The sequence below is a fragment of the Malaclemys terrapin genome, chromosome 1 (genome assembly GCF_027887155.1).
Source record: "Malaclemys terrapin pileata isolate rMalTer1 chromosome 1, rMalTer1.hap1, whole genome shotgun sequence".
NCBI classification, from domain to species: Eukaryota; Metazoa; Chordata; order Testudines; family Emydidae; genus Malaclemys; species Malaclemys terrapin.
In genome coordinates this window covers 235,284,175-235,302,280 of record NC_071505.1, presented here as the reverse complement: position 1 = coordinate 235,302,280, position 18,106 = coordinate 235,284,175, and the positions used below count along the sequence as shown (strand labels likewise).

General features: G+C 40.6%; 1 protein-coding gene across 1 annotated transcript in view; it reads left to right on the top strand.

The window, feature by feature from the left end:
• Positions 1 to 17,628, top strand: part of AFF3 (ALF transcription elongation factor 3) — a 452,244-nt gene extending 434,616 nt beyond the window's left edge. Inside the window, exons 15-21 of the mRNA XM_054009691.1 lie at positions 4,071 to 4,134; positions 6,664 to 6,800; positions 9,470 to 9,541; positions 11,805 to 11,898; positions 14,595 to 14,644; positions 14,762 to 14,976; positions 17,367 to 17,628. Of these exons, the coding sequence (XP_053865666.1) occupies positions 4,071 to 4,134; positions 6,664 to 6,800; positions 9,470 to 9,541; positions 11,805 to 11,898; positions 14,595 to 14,644; positions 14,762 to 14,976; positions 17,367 to 17,506 (772 nt within the window). The 3' untranslated portion in view covers positions 17,507 to 17,628. The remainder of the gene's footprint in view (positions 1 to 4,070; positions 4,135 to 6,663; positions 6,801 to 9,469; positions 9,542 to 11,804; positions 11,899 to 14,594; positions 14,645 to 14,761; positions 14,977 to 17,366) is intronic.
• Positions 17,629 to 18,106: the final 478 nt, after the last annotated feature.

Here is an 18,106-nt window from a genome sequence, read left to right as displayed (position 1 = left end):
AATCTTGCTTATAACATCTATACCCCATGGCATAAGGTTATTTTAAGTGTTTGCATTGTAATCCTCTGTAATTGTGTAAATCATCAAACAAGAAAGGAGCATTAATTAATGTAGACCTGCTGGCTTCCTACAGAAGGTGTTAGGTCCTGCCCACCACAAAGGCCCATTGAGACCAAATGAGCCATTGTGAAACATCAAAGAATAAAGACGGTGATTGCTCCCCACAATGCCCATGAAGTGGAGATGTGCAGGTGGACTCATCCCATCGGCTTGAACTCTGAGAGAAAGGAATAAAAATCCCCAACAAGAAGGAACTGTGTCACTGTGTTGCTTGAACTCTGAAGGATGAAGATTCTTAAACATAAGCAAGAGATCCTCAACGGTTTTGCCCTGGTTAACCCTAGAGGATTTATAGAACTTGCACATTACAGCAGCTTATGTTACCTTTTGGAACCTAAGACTGTAACTCATTTGTGTGTGTATGTTTACCTGGTTTAACCTGGTAAATAACTCTTATTTCTTTTCTTAGTTACTAAGTCTTTAATTAGCTTGTAGGCTCGGGGCCTGTGTGGGCAGTGTAAGATTTAGGATGGTCTTAATGGTTCATTTCCTTGCTGTGAAGTGCTTGGGTTATGTAAAGGATGTGATATTTGTTATCAATTAGCAATCTTAAACTATTTTTAAGGAAGGTTTTGAGGGTTGGAGTATATATTACACACTTGATAGTGAAGATGGTGATGGAATCTTCTGTTGCCAGTTCGACAGATGAGCAACAGTCACATATTATCGGTCCTGAGATAAGACCAAAGACCAATTCCGGACCTGCAGCTCTGTCCATGGGTGCCACAGGTGAAAACAGTTGCAGATGAATTGTGCACTGCTTTTAGCTTTATGCCTCGCACGTCTCTCCTTGATTGCAGCAATCTGCGAGCTATCAAAGTCTTTCTGTCCAATGTGGCAGAGCTGCCGCCATCAGATCTTCTCATGCTCTAAGAGGTCCCAAGGTGAATATCACAAGATTGGAGGTTGTCCTTAAGAGTGTCTTAGTAGCATTTTTTTATCTGACCCCCAAACAAGTTCCAGTCTGCAGTTCCCCATAGAAAAAGGCCTTTGATATTCTACTCTCAGACATACGGACCACATGACCGCACCATCTCATCTGTGCTTTCCCTATAAAAACTTCAATGCCTGTGATGTTGCAGCTCTCAAGGACCTCTGTCTTAGGAACCATATCTTGCCATTCAGTTCCCATTATCTGCCAGAGACATCATAGGTGGAATAGGTCCAAGTGTTTTATATGGCAGTGATACGTAGTCCATATATCGCAGCCATAAAGAAGTGGGGTGATGGCCATGGTGCAATAATATTTTTGTTTGCAATCTGACAGCATGTTCATTCCAGGGATGATGTTGAAGTTTTCCAAAGGCATTGCTGGCTGCACCAATGTGTTTCATCATGTCATCAACAATTATTGTGTCTTGTGAAACAACACTGCCTGAGTAACAAAATTTGTCAATTACCTTGAGTGGTGTATCATCAATGGACGCAACTGGAGTAGTGGCAATACTTTGCAGTCGAGACTGGACCATGGCTTCTGTCTTCATTTAGGTTGGTTGTTAAGCCAAAACCTTTTGCTGCACGTACAAAGCAGTCCCTAAGCAACTGAATATCCCTGAAATTGTGAGCCAATAGCACGGTCATCAGTGAACAGTCATTCACAAATGATTGTCTTCATAACTTTTGTCTTCATACACAGGCAATGCAAATTCAAGACACCTCCATCCATATGGTACTGCATACAAATGCCACAATCAATGTCTCTGAATGCATCTATTAGAACAGCTGCAAACATGATGCTGAATAATGTCAGAGCAAAAAAACAGCCTTCTTTTGCTCCATTTGTGACAATGAAAGGAGCTGAGAAGCAGCCTTGGTCAAGGACAAAAACCTGCATTTAATAATGTTAATGAACCTATCAGGGCAACCAAACTAGTCCATAGGCCATCTCTATTCAGAGTCAAAAGCCTTAGTAAGATCAACAAAAATTACATATGGGTCTTGATTCTGCTCACAACATTTCTCCTGAACTTTCCGGAGTGCAAAGATATTGTCTGAAGTACCATGCCCAGGGCAGAGGGCCCCTTGGCTTTCAGTATCTTCTCTGCAAATTGATCAATTAGCTGGTTTAGCATGGCTCAGGTGAGTACTTTTCCTGCAGTGGCAAGGAGCGAGATGCCACAATGGTTATTGCAAGAGGCTTGATTGCCTTTCCTTTTGTATAGGTGAATGATACATCTTTCAATTCCTGTGGCACAGCCTCCTGTTCCCAAAACTTTAGGTATAGGCCAGTGGGTTTCCTAAGAAGCTTATGGCCCCACATTTGAAGATCTCTGCAGGAATCCCATCTGGACCCGCTGCTGTGCCCTTTTTGCTTGACAGCTCTAAGCAGCACACAACTATGTTAAAAGAACATTATTAAGGTTGCCAAGTCCAGCACTCAAAAGTTAGGAAATGCCAGAATTCAGGTTGCTTTTGCAACCTACTTTATTCCACTTGTGTGTCTGCATTATGATACAATCTTTAGTGACATGATCACATACTATTTTTTCCACACGACCTCTGCCTCATTCAGTAGCCAGGATGGCCAGCGCTCACTTAATGAGCAGCTTTTCAATATTTGTTTTATCCTTATCGTTAAGTGTGTGGACTGATGCCTCATTTACTGCACATTATTCAAACCCTGTTCTGAAGACTGAATTATTATTTTCCTCACGGCTTTCACAAACATTAATTTATTTTCACATCGCCTCTGTGAGATGACAGGGTATTATTATCCCCATTATACAGATAGAAGACTGAGGCACAAAGAGATCTAAAGTATCCACTAATTTAGGATGCCCAATTTGAGATACCTATGATATGATTTTTCAGAGCATTATGTAGCACTTTATAGGTTCAAAGCACTGCTCTCACTGAGTTCACCGGGACCTGTGAGTGCTCAGCACTTCTGAATGTCAGACCCCTGGGTCTCAAGTAAGGCATCCTGAAAATGAGGACCACACAATTAGTGATCATCTGTGAAAATTTTGGTTTAAGTGACTTGCCCAGCATTATACAGGGATTCTGTGGCAGAGGCAGAGATAGAATTCAGTTCTCCAGGCAGCAGTCACCTTACCCACGAGACCATCCTTTCTCTTCCTGCAAGCCCCTGCCTCATTCATGACAACCTTCCAGATTCTGCAACATAATGAAGCAGGGGTCCATATACAAATAGTCTCCTTTACTACACAATCCTTATTTATACCCAGAGCATGTCCAACCTATGCACTAAATGAGGCTGGGATTCTGTGGAAAAAATAGTATGTGATCATGAAAAAAATGTACATCATGCATAAGCCCAAGGGGGCTAAACTAAGGTTGCACAGGCAACCTTAATTCTGGCATTTCTTAAATCTTGAGTGATATATATATATAATGATGCCTGTCTGCAGCTGCTTAGAGATTTGGAACATTAGAAGTAGTCCTGGCAAGTATAGATTAGTGGTCAAATGAGACAGTCAAATATTAAAAATGAATATCCTATATCACATGGTTGCAGAAATTAAGGAATTGTATCACATTTTCAGCACTGCTGCATGGATATTTCATAAAACATCTTTCATTCTAAACTGAGAAAGAATTTGCTTGTGTCCAAATATGATGTGAAAGTTTTCATCTGACCTCTTTACTTTCTTCCTTATTTATTTATTTTTATTTGCTTGCTCTGGTTAGTACCTGTGTCTGTTTTGAAGATCAAAACTGCACTAATTTGGGAAGCAGTTTATATCAGCCATAAAAACAAATTTTATTAACTTTTTTTCTTTGAATTATTAACTCTGAAAGATGAGAACAGCCATAAATGCTCTTGTCTCCACAGGGAGTAATCTGGAAATACAAAATGCATGTTTCCATTTTAAGTACATTTTCTTTGCAAAAATGTTTGCAAATCAGGTTGAAATAAGGGATAAAGTAACTTGAAAATGTTTTGCACTTCAAAAATAATAAAATATATTCTTATTCTGCCTTCGTAGACCACGCAATGCAGATCACTTTATGCAAGAAGCTAAACGGAAGAAGCATAGAGCAGACGCGATGGTGAGAACATTTTCTTTCCAGTTATGTTGTTCCGTATTATTTTTGTAATGGAACTTCTTCATCAGTGTAACACAGCTAAGGTAATTATAAAATCTATTATCAGGATGGCTGGGCTTGTTAAATTAAGAAGTGTTTATACAATCAAGTGTTCATAGCCCAATAAACTATGACTTAAATAAATAACAATTTACAGGGATCAACTCTTGGATAAATAAAAATTTCCATTTATTCCTTTGCTTTAATGAGTAGCTAAAGTAATAGACCCAGATTTTGAAAGGTATTTAGATGTTGCGGCTCTCAGTGTTGCATCACCTAACTGATTTAGGAACCTAAATCTCATCTTCAAAGGGATTTAGGCACTTAGGAGCCTAAAACCCACTGACTGTCAATAGCACCTAAATACCTTTTGAAAATGCACCTAAATACCTTTTGTAAATGAGATGTAGGTTCCTAAATCAGTTGGGCATTGCAATGCTGAGCTCCACAGCACATAAGTACCTTTTAAAATCTGGGCCGTAGCAACTCTATGAGATTTCCAAAATGTCTTTTTTTTTCTGTTTTCTGGCAAGAACTCAGAAAGGTTCAGGATGCCCAGGCCACGATTTTCAGAACTGGGTGCCTACAGGAGATACCTAAATCCTTATTTAGGTTTTTCGTCATGGTCTTTATTTTTATTCTTGACTTAATGCCAATGTGGCTGATAAGCGAGCTACTGACTGGGTTATTATGCTTTTCTAGTTATATCTCAGGGTTTTTTTCTCTTTGTCACTAATCCTCCTGCTTCTGTGCTGAATTCTCTGTAGAGGATGCCTTTCCTTTCTTCTATTTTGGACCTTTCTGATTCTGTCCATCTTTCTCCTACAATGGCGCAACCCCTCAATGATTATTATTTGATAGTGTTATTTAATGTTTCACCACTAGCCTTATTTGTATTCTCATCCCATATTTGTTACTCTTTAACATTTCTTTAAAAAATATAATTGTGGCAACTTCTGTCTCTCTCTTTTAGGGTTTTATATTGCTACCCATCACTTCCACAGAAAAACAATAGCTATAATGAAGGCCCCAGATTACCTAATAGGCTACATCTACATTGTGAGCTGGGGGGTGATTCCCAGATCATGAAGATATACTTTTCCTAGTTCTGATCTGAGCTAGCACACTAAAAACAGTAGGGTAGTATGCTTGGCGGTAGCATGGGGAGTGGTAGCAGTGGCATGTGCTAGTGTAACCCCCACCCCTTCTGGGTGTGGTGTTGTGTCCCATCTAGTGACACCAAGAATCTTAGAGAGAGAGACAAAATGAGTCTATTCTATACCCTTAGCTAAGCCAGTTGGCTTTTAGCTCATGTGGTAGAGGCTCATGCACTAAGCTCCAGAGGCCCCCGGTTAGATCCTGCCTGCCAGGACTGGGGTCTGTCAGCGTTACACTGGCAGCCCATAGTACATACCCACAAGGTTCAGGCAGGTTTGTATTCAGGGCAGTTGGTGCCATCATTGCTGCTGCCCATACTACCACAGCTACACTACTATTTTTAGCATGCTAGCTCAGATGAGAGCTAGCACAAGTAAGTCTATGCGAGCTGAGAATCACATCCCTAGCGTATAGTGTAGACGTAGCCATAGTGTTAGGCAGTTGGAATAAGCCTGAATCCAAAGCCTGCTCATCTAAAGCTTATGCAAACTTATTTAAAACCCTTTAGTCTAGAAATTAGGTAGGAAATCTTACAAGAACAGGCTATCTCGTAAACTCTCTGATGTTTCCTTGTGCTGAATGGGTTGGAAGGACCTGAAGGACAGCCTTTCTTGCAATCTTTTGATATATCTCCTTCTGGATCTTGACAGAAACCGGCTAGTGCAAATGTATGCAAAATCTGGTCAAGAAAAGGAACTAAGAATAACTTCACATGTTAAAACCTCAGCGCTTTGATCCAGGTCTAGTTTGTATTTGGGGCAAAAGTTCATCCTCATAATGATTTTCTAGATCTTATTTTCCTTTAGCTCTCTTGCAAGAACTCAGAAAAAATTCCAAACATATGCTCCTTATTTCTCTTAGTTACAGACTAGTCATTACCTTTCTTTGTTTAGCATTGAAAGATTGTATTTACATCCAAGCATGATAAGTGATATGCCTATTGGGTTGTTACATTTTTCTTTGGGTTTTTTTTCTCCTCCTGCTGCTTCTTTTGTTATTTTATCCAAACCAGTTTGCTCAACCTCAGTCATAAATTTCCTTGACATTAGCTTTCTTCATTGTTGTAGTGTTTGCTTCCTCACAGCCATATTTGTAAGTCTTTTAGAATTTGAATGTTGCATCCAAAGAAGTGGGCTGTAGCCCACGAAAGCTTATGCTGTAATAAATTTGTTAGTCTCTAAGGTGCCACAAGTACTCCTGTTCTTTTTAGAATTTGAAGGGCTGTTTTGTGGTCAACTTGCATCAACCTTACCTATGTGTAACTTGTTTTGCTACAATTTTTAACCATAGTTTGGTGACTCCAGTATTTCTCTGTGTCCTTATTTTATCTGCCAGGTGGAGAAATTTGGAAAGGCACTGAATTACGCTGAAGCAGCATTATCGTTTATTGAATGTGGAAATGCTATGGAACAAGGCCCCATGGAATCTAAATCCCCTTATACAATGTATTCAGAAACAGTTGAACTTATCAGGTAAGCTTGTAGAGAACAACAGCACTGTTTGGATATATTTTCAGGAGAACATACCTGAATGCCTTTAAACATGGGTAGAAATTAGAGATGGAAATATTTAACAAAAACAAAAACAAACAACCCCTCAACAGTCAATATTCATCATTTGGGGAACTCAGTACCTAAGACGGTTGATAATATGATTATGGAGTTTCCACCATTTGGCCATCAGTTCTAATCCATCCCAGATTGGTAGTGACTGAAGATCAATACAATCCCATTGCTACTTTTTTGGTCTATGTGAAATATGTTGGTAATCGCAATCCAGTTCCTGATGGACAAGTGTGCACATCACAACCCTCTTCCCCTATTATAGCTGACATCAACAGGCATCCTTATCAACAGTTTCAGCTAAGAAAGGCAACGATTGCGTCATCACGGAGTCTGAGCTATTCTCTCATCCAAAGAGTGGTCCATCCAGAACAGAATTAAGGCATGTTGGCAGAGAAAATTTGCACTGCCAGTGACCACGTTATACCTGTTCTGTAGATGGAGAATTTCATTCCCCAAGGCAGTCAGTCAATCAGCTTTCACCAGCACTAAATTCACTTCCAAAGTTTAATATTTTTAAAATCTTAGTTCTGCAAAACTTTTAAAACAAGTGTTTTCTTCCAGATTTCTCTGCTGATCTGACCATATTCTCATTTGTGTAAACAATTCTGCTGTATTGTGGTCCCAGTTTGGGCTCGCTTATGCTTTTGAGTCACAGTAAAGCCAGCTCAGCCAGCTGACTCTGACAAGAAAGAATGACATAAGATAAAATACCTTTCGCTTACCACTATAAAGCTCTCTATACTTATTCCCACCCCCTCTCACCTGCACCATCACAAGCAGCACAGTTGCCCTTCTTTGTCTGCTTTGTCTTCTCTAATTTAGGGTTACCATATTTAATCAATAAGAAAAGAGGACCCTCCACGGGCCCTGGTCCTGCCCATTTCCCCACGCTAGCCCCGCCCCAACTCCGCCCCTTCCCCACCCTAACTCCGCCCCCTCCTCCCTCCCACTCCCAGCCACGCGGAAAAGGCTGCCCAAGCGCTACCGGCTTCATGGTTTGCCGGGCAGCCCCCAGACCCTGTGCCCCCGGCTGGCGCTTCCCCAGCGCAGCTGGAGCCCGGGAGGGGAAGCGCCCAGCCGGGGCGCAGGGTCTGGAGGCTCCCCGGCAAACCGTGAAGCTGGTAGCGCTCGGGCTTTGGGCAGCCCCTATGCCTCCGGACCCTGCGCCCCCAGCCAGGCACTTCCCCTCCCGGGCTCCAGCGGCGCAGGGTCCGGAGGCATGGGGGCTGCCCAAAGCCGGTAGCGCTCGGGCAGCCCAGCTCTTAAACAGAGCTGAAGAGTCGGGGAGGAGCAGAGTCGCCACGGCCAGAGGCTCTGCTCCTCCCCTGACTCTTCGGCTCTGTTTAAGAGCCGAGCTGCCCCGTGCCTCCGGACCCTGCGCCGCCGGAGCCCAGGAGGGGAAGTGCCCGGCCGGCGGCTGGGGTCCAGAGGCAAGGGGGCTGCCTGAAGCCCATAGCGCTCGGGCAGCTCGGCTCTTAAACAGAGCCGAAGAGTCAGGTGAGGAGCAGAGCCGCCATTTTCCCGGACATGTTTGGCTTTTTGGCAATTCCCCCCGGACGGGGGTTTGACTGCCGAAAAGCCGGACATGTCCAGGAAAAAGAGGAAGTATGGTAACCATTACAATATACTTACGGTCCTGGCTCTGGCCCTAAATTTTGCTTAGAGCTCCATCTATGCATGTAGCTAGGATTTCGTAGTTATAAAGTAAATTGTTTGTGAGCTGCCTGCTAGATATAGTTCAAAAAAGGAACTGGTTTATCAGGACAAGTGTTTGTTGAAATAAGGTATGGATTATCATGCACACAATGCATTTGCACTGATGTCAGAATTAGAGTTCGATAACAAAGATGAAATAAAATCAGCTAATTACAGGGAACGTGTATTCTTCTGCAAGCAAGCCCAGAGGTATTGTATGTTGCACTAATCTTGTCCATTGCTCAGGTGCTAAACCGGAAGTTGACACTTCCAGGAATTGATTTGGCTGGATAGCACATACGTTCTTGAAATAGCAATGCTTCTACTGTAGATCTTTGAAGAATTTGAACTGAATGAGGACCAAAATAGCTGTGAGCCACATGCTGCCCTCTGCTGCACAGTGCTTGGAGGAGCAAAACTGGAGAGACAAACTCCAAATTTGCAGTGTGAGGAGAGCACACTGGCTCCATAATACGTTCTCTTCTGCCCTCAAATTCTGTGGAAGCCTTTTTGCATGAACTCTGCAGAGTTGGGGTTCCACAGGGCTGGAGAATATTTTGGGAGGTCTACACAAGGCAAACCAAGGAGCAATAACTCTCCAAAGCCAGATCCCTTTAATATTGTATGGATTTCCAAGGGAGTTATTGCTGGTTGAGGAGAGTTAAGTAGGCACGGAGGGAGAGAGAGTTAATGGCAGAATGGCTCAAAAGCATGAACTAAAGAGCACAAAATGTATCTGTGATAACTGGAAGAATAAATGTAATGGGGCAGGTCCTCAACTGGTGTAAATCAGTATAGCTCCATGAGGATGTGACCAACAGTCAGGTCGTCTCCTGTTAACACACACTGGCCTTAATGCTGGCTTTTCCCCCTTTTTTAAGGTATGCTGTGAGACTAAAAACCCACGCAGGCCCTAATGCCACTCCAGAGGACAAACAGCTAGCAGCATTATGGTTAGTAGATCAATATTTACTCAAAGCCTTCTTTGATGCAGTGAGTCAGTCCTTGAAAATCAAATGCTTAGTGCAGTCAGACAGAGGCTTGGTTTTGTGTTGTCTGTTGACATAAAGAGAATACTTCCTGATCCAAGAAGATCCAGACCAGTGTCATCTCTTTTTCCTTGTACTACTGTGCCTGGTCTGTGTTCTGTTTCTGTAAATAAGCAATTCATATTTATTGGCTGTGACAGGTCAGCTATGGCACGTCTGCGTAATTAATTTTTAAGTGCCTGATGGTCTGTGTTTTTATGACTGATGTACTTTCCTTGTAACAGCGTCTCAGTAATTTCTTCTGTGTATAACATTTTAGGTTCAATCATCATAAATTATACTCATATTGTATGAAGGGTTAGTATGTTGATAATTAAACAACTTGGATTAACTCTTTGAATGAATATTCCCAGATATATGCATTTAACTTAGATTCTGTAAAAATTTGCTGAACACTAATAATAATGTTATTAAAATTAAATTTTAATTTTAACAACTACATAGTTAACGCATACAATATCTATTACATGGTTATGGATTCTTAGTAAATGGGTTTTACAACAGTTTACCTATTCTTAACACCTGTAAAAATCCAAATTAAATGTGTATTTAGAATCTATAAATTAAACAATCTTAATTTATCATTTTATATAAAAAAGAAAGACTATTTAGTGATCTATTTTTAATTAAATATATGTCCTTTGTCACTGCTTTAATGCACAATTGGGTGCACAAATAAGATTAACAGTAATTGTTTTTAAAATGCTTAAATGGGAAAACGACTAAAAATAGTTTTTAAAAATAGCTGACCATGTCTATTTCTGGGTTTTGTAAAGTGTTTTCCAGAACCGACACAGCGTTTTAGTGTGTGGAATTTAATTCAAATTCATAAAGCCACTGCATCTGTTTAAGCAGAAAGGTCACAGCAAGGGAAAGTAGACAGAGCACTCCTTCAGCACTGCATAGCAACCCTAACTCATTGTCTGCCACATAGCAGATGAGTTGACATCATTTGCATATGTACTGTAACCTATGAAGGTGACAGAGTGAGAATTATGAGGACTGTAAGTCCATTGTATCCTTTGGCTCTGTACAATGCACACTGGGCATACTGCCACACAACTAGTTTATCTGATACTGATCTCCTAAGAAGAGACTGTCCTCTAGTGGTAAAAGAGGAAATTTCAAACTTTCAAGGTTGCTGATCTAAAAAAGGAAAACCCTATGAAAGTGAATTATAACAACCCTGGCTGAGATTTGCAACAGTGGCTAGTGATTTTGAGTGCTTTGATTTGATTTTTGGCTGCCCAATGCACCTTAATTGGGTGAGATTATCAGAGGGTGAGATGACAGCACTTTCGAAATTCAGGATGCTCTAAGATATCTCAAAATGGACATCCAAAACACCAATAACCTTTGAAAATCTTGGCCTCTGTTACCAAATGAAAACAAGTGTTACTGATTTTTGTGTTACATACTGTTGAGCAATCCCCCATCTTGTGAATACACAAAAACCTGATGGAGAAGATCAAGCATTTTGTATGTATTATTTATTTATCAGTTATTGTTGTTATGTGTGTTAAATGGAATCCCTGCAAATGGAGGATTGTGGAATTCCTGTTATTGGAGGTTTTTAAGACTGGGTTAGACAAACACCTGACAGGGATGGTCTAGGTACACTGAGTCCTGCTTCAGTGCAGGGGGCTGGACTAGAGGACCTCTTAAGGTGCCTTCCATCCCTACATTTCTATGACTGTATAATTATTGTTAATTACTATTATTGAGTATTTGTTTATATGGTATTATAAAGGTGCATGGTGCGCTACAGAAACCATGGAGACAATGGGCCAGATCCTCCCCAGTGCTTCCCTTTTGTTCTAGTTATCGCTGCTTAGCATGTTCTTTGTAAAGGAATCCTCAGGCAGAATAAAGTCTTCTTAGCAGCTTCTACATTACCTCCCTTCTGGTCCCCAGGAAAGGCATGTGACTAGGGAAATGTAGTCATGTTAGGGGCATCCTTGTTCCCTGGCAGTTTCCAGCTGCTTGAAGAGTTCACTGGGGTCATAATCATCTAATATGAATAGGCCTGAGACAGCTCTTATTTACTCCATTGACTAGTCTATTCCTGGGTCATATGGCCCCAAGATTAGGGGCCACAAAGGGCACCTTTATGCTTTAAAGGTGCTGTAACACATTTTACATTTTGTCTTCTTTCTGTTTGTTCTAGTTATCGCTGTTTGGCACTTCTATACTGGAGAATGTTCCGACTCAAAAGAGACCATGCTGTAAAGTATTCAAAAGCACTTATTGATTATTTCAAGGTACTTTCATACTATCTTACATTTTCAAATTGCTAATAATGATATGGAATTCTGCATCTTTTTTAAAAGAGTAGCCCTATTGGACCCAATCCTACTCCCACTGGAGTTTTGTCATAGGCTTCAGTGGAAGCCATTAATTTCCAGTCTGTCGTTCTGTATTCACAAAAGCACATGTATTCAGTATACAAAACTTACAACTTACTGAAGGAAGAGCAACTTACCATGCCATGAAACTGACACATCCTGCCCATTCTCCTTTTTTCTTGATTGTCCAGTGTGATTCATGGTGTTCTGCGATTAATACGTTTTACAGTATTCACAATCAGAATCTACTTCAGGATGCACCTCAAGGTAGATTTTGTATTGGTTGGAGACTTTGAGCTAGCTCCATATTTGGAATAACTTGTAGGGTTCCTATTTATGGACATCAGCGTGTAAGAAAAGGCAAAGGGATAAATTCTTCCCTAAGGTATTGGGCTGGAGTCCACATTGGCTTCAGTGGGAGTTGCATGCAAGTATATCTGTGGTCAGAATATATACCTGCCACCAACTTGGCACACCTGGGCTTGCCTCCACTTCCTATCTTGTTTTCCCCAGATATTCCCTTCAATTCTCCGCTCTCTCATAATGCAGTGCACTACTTTATTTTTAGTATGACAGGAAGTCATTAGATTTTAAAATGTTCCCTAAAGTGGCAATATTTGATTGGAAAACATCTGGAAATCAAACATTCCAGATTGATCTGTAACAGAGTAGGTACAATATTTGGCCTACAAACATAATCTTTGTATTCCTATCTGGAAAAAAAAAACCAAAAATTGGTGGCTGCTTCTACCCTTCAATTTGTTTTTATATCCTGAGATATAAAATCAGAGAGCAGTGAGGGTACAAATGCTCTGCAGTCCTGATTCTCTTTGGGTACCCTAAGTAGTCATTTGGTTTGGGATATTTTAGTATGTTTTTTTCTTTGGGGAGGAGGGAGCAAGGGTTGTCCCATCCTATACATAAAATAGAAAAAAATCCCCAGCACAAATATTTTGTTAATGATGAACTTTAAGTAGAGGCACAAATTTTCATGACCAAATTATAAACTCATAAATAGGCAGGAAAGGTGACAAATCTTTTACTATGAAATTGAAATAGATGTCACCAAAACTGGATTTAAATGCGTAAATGAGTAACATTTAATTAAATGTATGTTTGTCTAATAAGCATCTTTAGTTTATTGGTAAGAAATCTATAAATATTGTAACACTGTACTTCTCCTACCAATTCAAATAACACTTGTAGTAAAAATTGGAAATTCAGTCTCACAGCCATGTGCAATGTCTCTTAACAAAAGAAAGAAACCTTTCTACAGAAAACAAAGGTGATATTTATTCTTTATTATAGTAACATAAGCATCATACAAGATAAGCTTGGGGGTTTTTTTGCAGGGCTTCTGCTGATATAATAATTCTGTAGATTCTCATTAGAAAGTAAAGTAAAAAATGAAAAATTGCTCATTCATCGGTGGAAAACAAGCCAATTTTAGACTTGTTTCATATATTTGTACCTAAAAGCTTTCAAAATCATCTAACATGACATGCTTACTGGATTAAAAAACTCTCAGATATATTGTCAAATAAGAAAATAGATCAGAATTTGTCACACACATTTTCAGCGTAAATTTGATATCTTTTTCTTTTAGAAAAGAAAAATTATTTAAATCTTCTTTTAAACTTTTTATTTCCATTTTCAAAAAATTAATAAAGCAGAGAATTTTAAGAAGTCACAGACATTTGGGAGTTAAAGATTTTTGAGAAAATAAGAGATTCAGTTCGGGTCATGAAAGCAGAACAAAGCCCACAGGAGAATCAGTGGCGATGGAGAAGATGCTGTAAGTTAGACTCAATTACACTTTCTGAGAGCTACTTCCCTCATCATACTGGTGTCTAACAGAGTCTAAACTAAGTAGGGCAGAGGCTATTTTAACTTACATTGTAAGTGTCTCCCATCTTCTTCCAGCTCCTCCATGTGTAAATTACCTGCTCTTAGACTCCCTTACACATCAGCAGGATGGACATAAGTAGCTTCGAGAGAGTCTAGCTGAGTCTAAATGAATGTCTGAAACCAAGGCAAGGACAGTCAGGTCTAGGGGTTGGAGCCAAGAGTCAGAGCCGGAATCAGGAGTCAAGAGTAGTGTTGGAACAAGGTAAAAGGAGGGCGGGAGCAGGACTAGGGACAAGACTGGGATTTAACTAGTACTGGAGCAGGCTGAGGCCTGTGGAGTCTGTCACCACTATCAGACAAACGAGAGTTCCAAGCCATGAAGCAACACTGAGCAGACTGAGCTATTGTTTCTCCTGTTAGGCTTATATACCCACTCTGAGAGTCACAAGACCAGCTCCTGGTTTGTGGGTTGGCTGGAGCCTAACACAGGAATGATTCATCCCCGCATATGGTTTAATCAGGCTCTAGTTCAGGGAAGACTTATCACCTCACACTGAATGTAAGGGAGTCTCCCTGACATCACCGTATGTACCATCTCTAAATTTGGCCCAGTTGATTTATGGCATCATGAGACTTGAATACACTTTTCATATGTATCATTTCTACTTTTTGCACCCCATCTTTACATTCTCTTTGTTGACATTCATTTCACAGTCCTGTTTAAATTATAGGTTTGTAAATGGGTTTTTTTGTTCGTTCTACAGAATTCATCGAAAGCTGCCCAGGCTCCATCTCCATGGGGTGCCAGTGGAAAGTAAGTTCACTCATCACACAGAAACTATGTCTGAATAGCAGTGAGAAATGGCATTTGCTATGTTCTGCTATTTTCATGTTTGTTCATGTATATATATATGTTAAAATTCTGTTTCAGGAGCACAGGAACTCCATCCCCCATGTCTCCTAGCCCTTCTCCTGTCAGCTCAGTAGGATCCCAGGGGAGCACTGGTGCCCCTTCCCCCTCTTCCACTATCAGCATTCCACAGCGTATTCATCAGATGGCAGCCAATCACGTCAGTATTACCAACAGCATCCTGCACAGCTATGACTATTGGGAGATGGCTGACAATCTAGCCAAGGAAAATAGAGGTGCGTAATCTAACTCGTCCTTTAAAAACATGCCAATAAGACAATATATTGACCTACTTTGACAGTGGTCCTACTGGAAGATCTTACCTTCTGGATTACAGAGGTGTATTCTTTTAGCCTTTTCATGGGCTGTCCCAAAAGGTAACAAAAACAGTTTTGTCAGCATTCCCACTCAGAAGAGGGAAAATATCACTAATTTTTCCTTTATTTGACAGTCCAACTCTCACCTTTTTCCAGGAACAGATTCACAGACATCTGGCAGTCAAACAGGAATTAAATTGATCTTTTGAGTTCATTTAATTCTCCTTCTCCTGGGCGGTATTGCACAATCTTGTGGCAGAGCTACAGAAATGGATCTCTTTGGTCTTTTGTTCTTGTTTTACAAGAGAAAACTAATCAAGTGCACTGATGACATTCCCTTTTGGTGATGACTCTTACATGACCTCATATTTTTGCATGTATTGACTAAGACATTAACGTACAGCTATAGGACTCGTAGGATTTATGTGTCTGTGGGCACATAGGACATCTCCCCTCTGAGTATTCGGACCCTGTGTAAATATCTGAGGTTTAAGTCCCACTACTCTACTTTAGCTCTGACATGAACAATTAGATCATTGGTGTATTTACATGGCACCAGGACAAACATACAAGGCCAAGTTCTACTCTGAGTACATCAGCTTTACACGGGTATAATCAGAGTTTAAAGTCGGTGGGGGAGTAGCACAGCTTCACCTCCTATCTCTGACTTAGCTAAGCAGCATGGATGCTCCTTGCCTATGCTATGACATCTGGCCCTACCAACTCCAGTTGGGCCCTGCTCGGCACGGCTCTTGCAGGAGCAGTGCCTCTAGGGACCTCCCCAACTATCAGTTCCTCCAGAATCCACTGTCAGTGGAGCATGGGCAATAGCATAAGATAATAATATAGCTGCAGGCTGAATTCATTCCACTTATGTCCCCCATGAGTTTTAGGGAGAGAATCTGGAAGAGACAAGACAGCTTCTCTTGCTCACCTCCTCCAATTTCATGTAGCTGCATGGGATGGAGGTTCAAAGGGGCCTGCGTGACATGAAGGTTGGACTATAGCAGAGGAGAAGAACCCCTCCCTTCGCCTGCATGTGCAGACTTTCCTCCACATACAGAGTTAGAGAGGATCAAGGGGTCCTCAGTTTTTACTGAGTCCCCCTTCAGGCAAAGTTCCCTCATGGTTTAAGTAGGAGTTGCCTGAGTAAAAACCTCAAGATTTGGCTGGCCTCACTCATTTTGAAAAGTGTTTCAGTCAGGATAATTTGTGCATTTGAACTACAAATGATGTCTCTTTATCTTTATAAGGACACCATTGGCAAGTAATCCTTTTATACACAAGATCAGTGGAAGTCAATGAAAGAAAGAACCAAGAAATTAGCTGTTTAATTTTTAAAACGAAATTGTTGGGAACACTCAGATCATGGACCATAGGGGCCTTAAGGACACTAATTTGCCCAAAACTTCCATTTTAATAAAATGTTCAGTGTGATTTAGTTAGTAATAGAAAATAGCTATTACATGGTGTCAGGGTTCCCTCCCCACTCTGAATTTTAGGGTACAGACATGGGGACCCGCATGAAGACCCCCTAAGCTTATTTCTACCAGCTTAGGTTAAAAACTCCCCTATTCCTTGGATTAAGTAACGCTGCCACCACCAAGTGATTTAAACAAACGTTTAGGGAGGGCCACTTGGAGCCCTACCTTCCTCAAATATCCCCCCAAATCCCTACACCCCCTTTCCTGGGGAGGCTTGAGAATAATATCCTCACAAATTGGTACAGGCAAACACATACTCAAACCCTTGGATCTTAAAACGATTAAAAATCAATCAGGTTCTTAAAAGGAGAATTTTAATTAAAGAAAAGGTAAAAGAATTACCTCTGTAAAATCGGGGTGGTAAGTACTTTACAGAATAACAAAAGACTTAAGAACATAGAGGATCTCCCCTCTAGGCAAAACCTCCCTCTAGACAAGGAAAAATCACAAGCCAAAATAAAAGTAAGCTAACACATTCCCTTATTATTACTTACTAATTCTAATTGAGTTGGATTGCTTGCCTTCTTGATCAGTCTCTGGCAAGCACATAGAACAGACAGACAAAGAACAGACAAAACAAAGCCTTTTCCCCCTCCCCAGATTTGAAAGTATCTTGTCCCCTTATTGGTCCTTTTGGTCAGGTGCCAGCTAGGTTACCTGAGCTTCTTAACCCTTTACAGGTAAAAGGATTTTGTGCCTCTGGCAGGAGGGATTTTATAGTACTGTATACAGAAAGGTGGTTACCCTTCCCTTTATATTTATGACACATGGTGATAAATAGCAAATGTCACTTTCATTATTCTAATGCTTAATATTTTTCCATAGAGTTTTTTAATGAGTTGGATGCACTGATGGGACCTGTCACCCTACACAGCAGTATGGAACATTTAGTTCAGTACACTCAACAAGGACTTCACTGGGTACGGAGTAGTGCTCACGCAAAAGACTGTGTGCCATTCAAATGAACTGCATAATCTCCCATGGACAATTCAGTTATTCTGGACACTGTGCTACAGAAATAATCAACCATAGCATCCAAATAAAGGTGAATATTTCTTCAATGTTGAACAACATTTTTCAGAGTGTAGACATATATGTGTGTATGGATAATATGCAGCTATGTCTCTCCAGAATGCATTGTTCCATAGCAATCTCCAAACATCGTCATACTCTAGACAAAATTGACCACAGATGTCTTAATACACACACACATTTCCTATGCCTGTGCTTAGAAAAACTCAGAAACCAAAATCTCATGAGTTAATTGAACCAAGTGCAATAAACGCAATGGCTCCTAGTCAGGAATGCACTTAAGTGTGTGTTTAACTTTAAGCATGTGCTTAAATGTAATTGACTTCAGTAGAACTTAAACATGCACTTAAGTGCTTTCCTGAATTAGGGACAATGAGAGTCTGACTGGCAGTTTGGCTGCTCCATAGAACTTTCAGTGTTAGCGCACCATCTCCCTCTTATTTCCTGATTGGGATGTATGGATGAATTGTGTAGACTGAAAAAATATGGAGTGAGAAAGCATTAACTTTTGTGCAATAAGTTTCAACAGCTTG